At 40.4% G+C, this 12,478-nt stretch overlaps 1 protein-coding gene across 11 annotated transcripts in view; it reads left to right on the top strand.

The window, feature by feature from the left end:
- The window catches only part of epb41l3a (erythrocyte membrane protein band 4.1-like 3a), a 60,214-nt gene that overhangs the window by 22,969 nt on the left and 24,767 nt on the right, over positions 1 to 12,478 (top strand). For 9 of the 11 annotated variants that reach the window (XM_035531078.1, XM_035531079.1, XM_035531077.1 and 6 more), the window contains exons 4-11: positions 5,302 to 5,406; positions 5,502 to 5,544; positions 8,288 to 8,363; positions 8,687 to 8,905; positions 9,094 to 9,181; positions 10,764 to 10,808; positions 12,029 to 12,181; positions 12,312 to 12,409. In XM_035531078.1, coding sequence (XP_035386971.1) covers positions 5,302 to 5,406; positions 5,502 to 5,544; positions 8,288 to 8,363; positions 8,687 to 8,905; positions 9,094 to 9,181; positions 10,764 to 10,808; positions 12,029 to 12,181; positions 12,312 to 12,409 — 827 coding nt within the window. The remainder of the gene's footprint in view (positions 1 to 5,301; positions 5,407 to 5,501; positions 5,545 to 8,287; positions 8,364 to 8,686; positions 8,906 to 9,093; positions 9,182 to 10,763; positions 10,809 to 12,028; positions 12,182 to 12,311; positions 12,410 to 12,478) is intronic. The other 2 variants (XM_027002346.2, XM_027002322.2) reach the window with 1 other exon arrangement.

The raw sequence follows: 12,478 nt of genomic DNA, 5'->3' as shown, positions 1-12,478 counted from the left end.
CATTGATTCATGGGAAGAACAAAATGAAGGAAAAAAATAGTTGTATTTCATGTGACACATTTGTGTTAAATCACTGAATATCATCATCATCATCATAATAATAAATTTTATTTGTAATGCTGTAATGCGAGGAGGCTTGGCAGGATGCAAAGACGAGCCGCGTAACACACAACAACATTTATTGACAGACACAATAAAGACAACGTAGCACTTAGGCTAACATGAGGTCAAACACTGACAACATCCACAATTAAAGAGACTTATATACACTCAAGATAACAACACAAAACGAGGAGCAGGTGTGATACACAGGGAGGGAGTGGCCATATGAACACACACACACACGCACGGAGACATCTGGGAGGAGGGGCCATACTGTGACAAAAGCACTTTACACTTAAAACTAATCTCAAAGTGCTACAAGGTAAAAGCATCATAAATTAAGAGTCATAAATTCTGTAAATAATTTTTTTGAGTCTCAAATGTCTGTGGTGCCCTCAGATGGTCAGGGAAGGCATTCCGTAGATGAGGGGCAGCAGAACAGAAGGCCATGTCACCCATGGTGCTGAGCTTAGTTCTGAGGGAGAAGTGTGGGGAGCTGGAGGGAGCAGAGACAGGCAGCCAATAAAGAGAATGGAGAATGTGTTCATTTTTCAGCACTGTCCTGAATGTACTGTAATCTCTGAAGACTCTTGCTGTCAATCCCAAAGAGAAGTGCATTGCAAGTGTGAACCACATTTTTGGCATTTGATAAGGTGAGAGTGGGATGAAGTTTGTCAGTATTGCTGAGGTAGGGAAAGAAGATCTTGCAGAGGTGTTTGATATGGGCTTCTTAGGTGAGTTGAGTCAAGTCTTACATCCAGATTGGTGACTGATGAAGAGAGGGGAATGTTGTGGCCAGAGAGAATCCTGGTTATAGCGGAGGACTGAATCTGATGCAGGATGCCAACCAAGATTGCTTCAAGTTTGGCACTATTTAACTGGAAAAAATTGGGTTTCATCCATACATTTTTCTCTCATCAAGACAGGTGATGAGTATTGATGGAGAGGTTGATGATGATGATAATGATGGTGAAGCTGCAGAAGAGTATGTGTCAATTTTCGTGTAAAGTTGAATTTCATCGGTGTATCAATGAAATGACATTTCATAGTGACTAATGACATGACCAAAGGGGAGCATGTAATAAAGTGAAAAGCAGAGGGCCAAAGAGTGATCCCAGGGGCACTCCGCAAGTCGCAGTGTGTGTCTGGGACCTTGCATTTCCTAAAGAAATGTAGTCTGTTCTTTCAGTGAGATAAGATTTAAACCAGGAAAAAGTGGTGCCTGAGAGTCCAATGGTGTGATATAACCAGCTGAGGAGTATACCATGGTCAGTGGTGTTGAACGCAGCAGTCAAATCAAGGAGGATGAGGAGAAAAGGTGAGCCAATGTCAGCTTCCATCAGTAGATGATTTGTGCTGTGAGCAGAGTGGAATCCCGTCTGAAATTTTTCAAATTTTATTTTAAAGTGGTCCTGAAGGTGGGCTGCAACTATTTTTTCCAGTACTTTGGAAAGAACAGGAAGGTTGGAGATGGACCAATAATATGCAAAAACTTCATGATTAAGAGTGGGTTTTTTTATAAGTGGATGATTAGTGCAGTTTTTAGAGCAGATGGAACGTGACCAGCCTGAGAGGGAGGTTTATTAGAGTGGTGATCAGACAGCTTATGGCAGAGATGTTCGCCTTCGCTAGGGCTGAAGGAAAGGGGTCTAGGGCACAGGTGGAGAGTTTCATCCTCCTGATGATGTCATCAACCTCTTGCTGTGAGCCTTCTGGGAAACAGGGGCTGAAAGAGCTCAAACTGAATATGTAGTCTGCACAGGTAGGGTGGCGGAACTAGAAAGGACAGAACAAATTCAGTCAGTTTTTATTTTGAAAAAGGTCATGAAATTACTATAGTGCTCCTCTGTAGTTTCATTAAGTAAGTGAACTTCGAAGAGATGATTGGTATAGAGAACAGCCGCTTGAAATTTCCCAGACTGTTTTGATGACGTTTCAGTAAAACTGTGACCGTGCCTCTCTAATGGAATTTGAGTAAGCCTATGTTCCCAGTAAGGTAACTTGTGAATAGTGAGGCCAGAAGCTTTGTAATGCCACTCAAGGGCATGAAGGCTGCCTTCATTTTCTGTAGCTCGATTGTGAACCAAGGGGCTGAGCCAAAGAAGGTGACTGTTATGGTTTTAATCAGAGCATGAAGATCCAAAATGCCAATCATACTTTTATAAAATCCACTGTACTATTGATTGATGAAAGACATCAACCCAGAAACTGACAGTTGACTTACAGAATTTACTTCATGCAAACCTTTCAAGCTTCTAAAGCAAATTTTATTTTTGGTCTTGATGAAGCGAGGCAAAGTGGCAACTCCATAGAGACACAGCCTGATCATATACAAAAAGGTTGCTGACAGAGGCAGAGTCAGTAATGACCAGATCAAGAGTGTGCCTCCTGATGTGCATGGGGACATCAACAAGTTGTCTGAAATTAAAACAGTCCAATAATTAGAGAAATTAAACTGCAGGGCAAAAGAAATGGGTGTTGACATGAATGTTCATATCCCCAAATATAATATTGGCAGAGGTTGTACATAATGTTGAGAGAAGGATGTACATCTTGGATATGAAGGATGGGTTTGGTTTGAGTGGAAGATAAGTATAGATGAGAAGTATCATCATGAGAAAATTCCAGATATATATAATCTGGAATACTATATGTCCATCTGCCTTCAATATTAGTCATTTGCCCCTTTAACAGAATATACACTGTCCAGGTTAATGGTCACTGAATAACGTTTTTTTTTTTTTTTTTTTTTTTAATTTATTGGTTTAAATAATCAATATGTAGTGACAGGTTTTTGTCTGCTGAGTGAATACTTGTCAGTAATGGATAATATCTTTAGACTAAAGAGATGGTTGTAAACTTGTCAGGATAAATTGTCTTGACCTCATGATGTCATATCTAAATTCAGTCATTGCTTAGCTGAAATTGGAATGTGCTGAAATTTATGTTGTAAAGAATTTAGCATATGGCCCGTCTAAGCTTTAATCATTTCAGCCAGGAGGGTGCTGCATAAGCATACTAGGCTGTGTTTGATTTTGACCACACTTCACATCTGCTATCCCTCATGCTGCCGCAGGCTTTCCTTCTGCTATGAAACAACACTGCTTAAAATGAGGTATTAGTGCTAGGTGCGAATGCTCATGGATAATAGCAGCCTATACTGGTGGGGGTTTCTCTATGCTATGGAAAGCTGATTCTAGTGTTTGATCATGGCCACCAGCCTTTTAGCATGTGTTGAGAAATAGATTGCATTATTATATTGACTGGCAAGAGGGATGCAGAGAGGTGAGGTGTGGTGCAGGGGAGTGGCATCGATGCTTTCTGTGCCATGTGCATCACAGGCTCTGGGGGAGGCAGGGGCCTTCACTGCAGTGCCACACAGTAACCGACAGAAGTTGCCACAGTGACTCACCCTCACACTTAGGCCTTTATGAAATCTTTTTACGAGAGCAGTCAGCATCAAACTAGCATTTAGTGCATGAATATTTCTAGGCAGTGTCAAATACAGTCAAGTGAAACCGGGAGAAGCAGGGACTTTTCATGGTTGTCTAGTAGAATTTAAGGTACAGTCCTGATATTGTATTTTATAATCACTAGCATCTGGTGGAGCACTGCGGATTGATGCGTAATTCTGATCCATATTTATTAGAGTTTGTTTAATCAGTTTTATTATAAATATGACAGCATAGATCACATTTTCATGTTAAAATAATGGAAATATATAATGGATCTTCAGTTGTTTTCCCCCCAAAGAACCCATGTGATAAAAACTGTTGATCCTTGATCCAGTTTTCTTTGAGTGCTGCATTTTGCTCCCATTTATCCTGTTAATCACTAATGTCTCATGTATCCCGCAGAGCTAGGCACAGTGTTGATATGTCTCATCTTATTCAGTACCTTTGAGATTTCTGTGGGCTGATTGTTTTTTTACATTAGGGAGAATGGATTACATCCAAATATCCCACCAGAGCATCTCTATAACCCAGACATCTGCATGAAACTGCATAGGCTTGGAACCTAACCTATTCAGAGACTTTAACTATAGCATTTTTTAATGAGTATGTAATGAATAAGTATGTAAACTAAACAATGTCTGTAAACAGGATATGGGATCCACATTTTCAGTTGTCTCTAAAACCTGTGTGGTTACACTTAAACTATAAATGCCAACATAATGTAACTACGGAGTTAGTAGGCAATGTCACACATGGATTACTTTAGAATACTTTAAGTAAATACAGTTGTGTATCAACATGCACACAAACAACACATGAACTGTCTGTTTATCTGAAATTGTAATTCATGTAATTATTCCACAATATTTGTGTTGTCACGTTAATCAAGACGTTTTGGCTTTCCAACCTGTACTTTAACAATACCTACAATACCTACATAGAAACAACACTTGGATTGTCTGTTTATTTTGAAACATAACTTTAATGTAAATACAACATCTGTGTGTGACACTGAGAGCCCTACAAAAGCATTCTGAATGATACAATAAGTGGGAGGATCCTGTACATTAGGCAATACTGTCAAATTACAGTTGCTTTAAAGCCTAGTTTTCGGTTGGATAGGGTGATTCTGTTTTAATACATACTATCAAAACTAGCTAAAGCAAATAAATGTACATTTTCTGGGCAATTACAGTGTAAAATCACATCTATTTGATATTAGGGTAATATCAAGTAGCTATCAAGTAGTGGTATGCTTAAATTAGGTTAATATCAAATGGCATAAGCAGGAATTTGTGAAAATATATATCTTGATGTCAAATGGGTTTATTTGCCACATTTGAATTTACTCATGACGATGCGGACTATGAAAAAAAACAAGTAGCATGTTGGTATCATTACAGCACAATTATGAATTCAGTGGAAATGCTAAGGTGTTTATCATTCATCACAGTTGGGTCCTATGTGCTATAAACATTACCACACATATGTTGGTGATGCTGATTAACCTGAAAATGATTATGACTATGATAATATTTAACTGAATTCTAAGGTGCTTAGTGTAAGTCAAAGCAATTTTTGATGTTCTGCATGACAAGCTGGACTAATGCCCCCAGTGTTCTGTCACATTTTTTTAATGAATGTATTGTGACAAGTGCATAATCTCAGTTGCGTCAGTGTGGAAAAAGTGATTTGTTGTGACAGTAGAAGGGATGGATTTGATACAGGCTTTCATCGTCCACAGAAACGGGACAAAGGCCAGTTGCTTTTCGACAAAGTCTGTGAGCATCTCAACCTTCTAGAGAAGGACTACTTTGGTGTCACGTTCCGTGATGTAGAGAATCAGAAGGTAGGAGTTAATTTTTGTTTTAAAATGTGAATACTACAAATGACACCTTCTTTACAGGAAAAAAGCCCTCTGAATGTGTTTTATGTTCTGCACAGAACTGGCTAGACCCTGCCAAAGAGATGAAGAAGCAGATCAGGGGTAAGTGTTCACACTGTAGTTGTAAAATTGGTTTAAACTTGTTGTCCATTTCTGAAAATGTACCCCTAATAGGCTTTCAACAATCATTAAAGGCATTTAAAATAAAACTTCATCTTAACTGCAGATATCAAGTAGTGGTATACTTTAATTTGTTGGCCTGGCAAATCTAGCCAGTCTCAAATTATCTTACAACTTACCACTTAGCTAGACCTATTTCACTTTGTAAAAGCTACCAAGCTTACTTAAATAATTAGATATATGGTCAGCCTTCTCAAACATTTTGTTAAAATACATTTGTCTGAGAACATGAAGTGGATAACGATAAGCAAAGGACACAGACACTGATTGTATTGAACAATCAGTTCTATTGAGGGCAAATCCAGAATTTTAAACATGGGAATGGTCCAGTGGTTGAAAAGCCAGCAGGGACAGAGAAACAAAATACATAAGTATGTAAAGGCTAAATACAAACATGAAGGCTAAACACAAAACAAACAGGCACGATATTAAACTGGCATGAAACTAGAATAAACAAGAAACAGGAAAATGAGCAAGGAAAACAAGAACAGGGAACCAGAACATTGCATTACATAGAATATAGTACTATGACCAGTACTGAAACAGGGAAAACACAGGGTTTAAATGCACAAGACAACAAAGGCAAACAAAAAACACCTGAAAACAATAAGAGGTGGAGAAAACTAAACAAGGGGTTAAACCGGAATCAAAACAAAGGAACACATGGCTAGTTGCTGAGGGAACCACGGTGACATGGGAGGGATCTTTGACAGAATCCCAGTGTGTGGCCCCTGAAGTGCAAACAGAAACAGAACAGGAGCAAAGACAAAACTAGACACAGGCAGAGACAGAAGACATGGCAGGAACAGAATATACAACAAGGATGGGAGCAGGTGCCACAGGAGCCAGGGTGAGGCAAGGAGCAGGGACGGGAGTTGGGGCAAAGCCAGGAGCAGGAACAGTGAACAGGACCTAGTAGAAGTACAGGGAGACAAGACATGAGACGGAGCAAGAGACCAGACAGGATGCTGGATGACAGGGGACTGGACACGATCATGGACCACGGAAGATTGGACAAGGAACTGAAAGACAACTGGAACAGGGACAGGGACAAAGGCACAGTACAATGACAGATACACACACTGGCACAAGGACAGACACAACAACAGGGACCAAAAGAGATCCAGGAAGATGGAAAAAAAAATATAGGAGCAGATGAGAAGGCCGCAGGACTCAGAGAATACTGGAAGGCCAGTGATATGGTCATGGGAGGGTTGAAGGCTGACAAGTGGGGGGATCACTGGGGGTAACACGAAGGAGGATGGGGTCGCCACAGGAGTGCCACAGGGTACAGCCACCATGAGGTCTAGCATGTCTGGAGGGACAGCCCATGGCAATTCTGGTGGTGCCATTCTGGGCAAAGTGCAGTGGGGAATAGGGTTCAGTGATGGCACCCTTGGCATCTTCCATGCTGGAAAAAGGAGGCTGTGAGGTGTTTTCCACACAAGGAACAGGAGGCTGGGTAGTCTCCTGCATGGTCCCTCGGGCCCACAGTCCTACTGACATTGGGTATAGGAAAGGCCTGGCGGACCCTATAAGCCAGAGGCAGGGGTACATAGCCTCCTCTCCTTCATGGAGGTCTGCAGGCAGTGGGGAAGAGGCAGCCAGGACAGAGCTAGAGCTTGCCCTCCAGTACGTTTTCCCGATTTAAACTGTTTACTAACATTGTGTGCCATGGAGTGGCACTGACACTATCAAGTAAATTCAGGCACCTACCTGGGCTCCCATCAGGGGTGTATTCCAGTGGGGGAATCTATGTGAGGGACTTCCATGAACAATGACAAGATGCCCTTGTACCTGCAGCCCTGGGGACTTGCTCTCTGTGGCTTGGCAGTATTATGACTGAGGTAATTTTGGCTGCTTCCGTGGAGTAGCTGGAGTTTTGTCCCAACAGAACAACTACATACTGGTATGTTGTTCTCTACCTGCATCCTTAATAGGCTGGTCATTATGTAACGATAAGCAAATGGAGGGAAGACGCAAATGTTGTGTAGAACAACTTTTATTGAGGGCAATTCCAGAATCGTAAACATGTGGATGGTCCAGGGTCAAAAAGCCAGCAGGTTCAGACAGAGAAACAAAACCAATGCACAAGATAACAAGGTCAAACAAGAAACACCTAAAACCAATATGGGATGGGAAAATGAAACAAAGGGATAAACATGGCTAGTTGTTAAAGGAACCCAATGCCAGAGGAGGGGAGCCGTGACAAGTGGCCTATTGGGCAACAAGTCCTGAGATGCAAATCATCTTTAGTCTAGTTCCCTCTGAAGTCTATATGAGGTGGAAGTTAAAGTGACCTCCTTTTCACAACAAGATGAGAAACAAAACAGGAAAACTGACATGGCATGTCATCCTGGAAGCTAGTTGCCATGATGTGTTTTTTTCTGCACGTAGCAACTCATTTGTCATGCCACTTTTTTTGTGATGTGATGCCTTCTTTTGATTTTCATGTTTGTTCTACTCTGTACCTCACTTTTTCTATTTGCTTCGCTTTTTACTTTTATGAAAAACTGTGACTATTGGTTTTAATTTCTTACCTCTGTTATGTAAAAGTTAATAGGAACAAAATGAAGTATATGTATTGACACTCTGTTTTTTTGCCTTGACACACTGGTGTTGTAGCAGTCTTTGACTCATGCTCTTTCTTTGCTTTCTCTCTCAGGAGTTGCCTGGAATTTCTCCTTCAATGTGAAATTTTACCCTCCAGACCCTGCCCAGCTCTCAGAAGACATCACGAGGTCAGACCTGCTCAGCCAACTCCTGCAGGCCTTCAGTGAGCATGCTCATTAAAGCCCACTGAGCAACTGCCAACTAACAGGCAGACTGAAGCCAAGAACCACTACCCTCATATCTCTGTTATTGTACTTCACTGCAGCATCCTATAGCCTTAAGCTAATGGAAGCACTTTGATTGGTACTTGTAAATTAGCAGAGCTTCTCACCCCATCTGAATTTTGTGAGAATGACTAATCTGTGGTTTCTTTCTTTGTGTTGCCTTTTCTTAGTAGTTGCACTTTTTCTCATCAAGCTTTCTCATCTTAATTACTATTTGTCTGCCTCAGGTATTACTTGTGCCTGCAGCTGAGAGATGATGTGGTGTCTGGACGTCTGCCCTGCTCATTTGCCACGCATACAGTGCTTGGTTCATACACAGTGCAGTCAGAGCTGGGAGATTATGATCCGGATGAGTACGGCACAGACTACATCAGCGAGTTCCGCTTTGCCCCGCACCAGACCAAAGAGCTCGAAGAGAAGGTCATGGACCTCCACAAGAACTACAAGTGCGCTGCATATATTCTCTCTGTGAATCAGTATTTGGTTACACTAATGCCATAGTCTTTCTGTGTCTGATTTATCTTGATTTATCCTTGATGTCAAATGTGGCCAGTGTCATGCAGGAGGTTGAAAAGGAGTCAGTGTTGTATAGGTACAGCATTTAGAAACTTTGTTACATTCTGTTTCCCATCAGAGGGATGACGCCGGCTGAGGCTGAAATGCATTTCCTGGAGAATGTGAAAAAATTGTCTATGTATGGAGTGGACCTTCATCACGCCAAGGTAGAAAACCAACTCCCATTTCCATGGTCTGGTCCACCTCCTGAGGTTCTTTATAAGCTTGCAGCATGACTCAGAAGTGACTCCTCTTCCATTAAGCTGCACTATTTTGTGGCTTTGGCAGGCTGCTGTTCCACCACACCCTTAGGGCCTCTTCTCATGAAAAGGACACATCAAAGCCCCATTTGCCCCTAAGCCTCCACAGACATGCTTTCATTACATTTGAAAATGAAATTTCTCTAAAAATGATATTTGATAATCTGCATGTATAATTTAGTATATAGAAGCAATCTTCTCCTTGAAATGATGCTGATTTCTATCTATGTATAGTGACACTAAACAACCCCTACATCAGCTATCTTTAAGTTTCAAAGATAGATCACTTATTAATGTGAAGCATATCTGCATAATGTATGTTTCCTCTTCACAGTGATAATTCTCTTTGACCCTTCAGCTACAGTCTACTGATAAGTCTTCTATAAGCAACAGCTTATCAGTGTTTTATGTTCAGTGTTGTTTATTGTTTTGTTTTTTGTGGATTGTTATGGGTTGGATGTTTTGTCAGCTGTGCTGTAGTTCATTGTCGATACAGAATGGATAATGTGCCTACAGGCCATACCAAAGACTTATTTTGGCAAACATGTTTGGCTGATTTATTGGTGCAGTGCTACTGCCTTGTGAAAGGACCATCTTGTTACATGCTGTTCTCGTAACAACAACCTTCTAAATACTACCAAAAGAGCTAAATACTACCAAAAGAGAATTAAAATTTAAAGGCTGATCTGTTATGGATCAAAAAAAGCAAGAACACCAAAACGTTGAAGTGGTCTGTATTAAGTGCTCAATAGCCTGTTCTCACAGTGCTGTAATATCAATAACATCCTTACATTTTTAAAAATGCTCTTTTTATAGATACCTGCAAGGAACGTGCAATTATTTGGATGCTTGTAAGTTGTTGTAAACTTACTGTGTTATTAGGTATAGATAATTAATACAAAAATAATACAATCTTACAAAAAATTGCAACTCTCAATATACAACAGTCCTTAAAATATGATTATGACTGGAAAGGAATGGCAAATATCAGTGTGCATTTTCATGCAGTGGAACTCCCCTTAGGGTAGAGTCGACAGTGATGGGGAGAAGATTCCTCATGAAACTGCATTTCCTAATGAGCAGTTGGAGTTATAGTCAGAATCAGTTTGAATTCTATTAGGACATCTTCCTACTGCTTCATATTACTTTTATCAATATATTTGAATATAATTTGCTTGTGAAGTCAGTTTTAATTGACTGATTAAGCATAGGAACAGTAATGTTTCAATACTGGCTTTTGCATTTCAGAAAGTGACCTCACAGATGTCACAATTCTCAGAACATTCATATTACTACAGGAGGTTAATGTCTGTCAGAAGATGATATTGTGACAGAGTTCTTCAGAAAACATTTACCATCCCATAAATGGTCATTGGGTGGTCTAACCTGAAACAAAAACAAGACCAAGCAATGATCAGCATGGAAACTGTCCCTCAATTTGGTTAGATCAGTCCCTCTTCTTTTTCCCTTTTCTTACTGAATGGCCTAGTTGGTAGGAAGCTTCTTTGAGTGCTTGTCTCCAGCTAAAGGAGAGGTAAGGCTGCATTTGTGCATCTGTGTGTCCTTGTATGTGTGTGTGTTTCTCCCATCTAACCCCAGTCTCTGTGCATGACCATGGACTGAAGAGTCCCATTGTCTGAGCTGTGGCTGACTCGACCACAATGCGTGTGCTATTGTGGCCCACTGCCCACCTTCAGTATGCTTGTATGTGGAGGTTACATTCCCCAGAGAAAGACCCAATCATACTTCCCTGTCCAAAACACACTGAGACTTCCAGAGGCTTTGTAAACTACTCATCAGTTTAGAAGTATTTTAGAAAAAGGCTCCATCATTATCCATAGACATCATGTTCAGTGGTAACAATAGTCCCATCCAAATGTGTAATCCAAGTGTGTAGCATTAGTCCCATCCAACAGTAATTGTAGGCAACATCCATTTTCTTCCCCATAAAACCTTGCTGAATTACTGTTGTAATATGTAATTTTTCATGTGTATATTTAACTGATTCAGTTGTAATAACAGATAATAATTACCAAAGTTTTAGCACAGGTGTTTGTTTACACTAGAAGATGTTGAATTCTTTGGATAGGATCAAGGTTATGTTTTGCACAGGCATAAAAAGAGGTACCCATCCTGGAAAGGCATTCATTTTATTACATCAGATTCTGAATGCTCAAACAAATGTCTCAAGTGCACATGTTGCATTAACTAACCATATAAAAGAGAAACATAGTTGTAACCTTTTTAATGTTCTTTGAAACAGATATGCCAGAGACTTGCATGCAATGCTAATGAAGAAGACAAGAAGCAGTAGGGCAGGTGGGGGCTGACCAATGACATCTATGTGGCCCAGAAAAGAAGGAGATTAGGCTCTAAATTGCCTGCTGAATATGTAGGGCATTTTTCTCAGGGGTATTACCTCATGCGCTGATCAACAATGGTTCCACTTTCAATTTTGAACATTTGGACATTCAGCTTGTAGTTAATGCATTTACACTTTTTTAAAAATCTATTTGAAAATGACAGTGAAGACATTTTGCATTATGATCAGCCATTAATAAAAACTTTCTGACAGACTTGATACATAAGCAGAGGTTTTTGGCTACCACCAGTTATTAGTGGAGGTATTTTGTAACATCAAAAGTATGCGCTTGGAGCCACTAGGAAAAATTTATTCCAGTTGTATGTCCAATGATTGTGGTTTGATTGGTTATGAGCTGATGGCCCAGGTTTGTTTATTCAATCATTTCCCAGGATTCAGAGGGCGTGGAGATCATGCTGGGAGTGTGTTCCTCTGGTCTCCTCATCTACCGTGACCGCCTGCGTATCAACAGGTTCGCTTGGCCCAAAGTCCTCAAGATCTCCTACAAAAGGAATAACTTCTACATCAAAATTCGACCTGGAGAGGTGAGGCCTGTTCCAAGGTTATCTAATTCTGCAGTGGATTTTACTGTCAGTTTGGATGACTTTTAGTGTTTCATGTCACTATGTCACTAAGTATATATAGATATATTGTGTTTGTTCTCTTACTGCCTAGTTTGAACAGTTTGAAAGCACGATTGGCTTTAAACTCGCCAACCATAGAGCAGCGAAGAGGCTCTGGAAGGTTTGCGTGGAACACCACACTTTCTTTAGGTGAGATCTACTGCAGTAGAATGATGTCCTTCTCAAATAGTATTTATGCTGTTCTGAAAATTGTAAGCT

The sequence above is a fragment of the Electrophorus electricus genome, chromosome 10 (genome assembly GCF_013358815.1).
Source record: "Electrophorus electricus isolate fEleEle1 chromosome 10, fEleEle1.pri, whole genome shotgun sequence".
NCBI classification, from domain to species: Eukaryota; Metazoa; Chordata; class Actinopteri; order Gymnotiformes; family Gymnotidae; genus Electrophorus; species Electrophorus electricus.
Note: the sequence above shows the minus strand (reverse complement) of the source record. Positions and strands in the feature narration are given on the sequence as shown.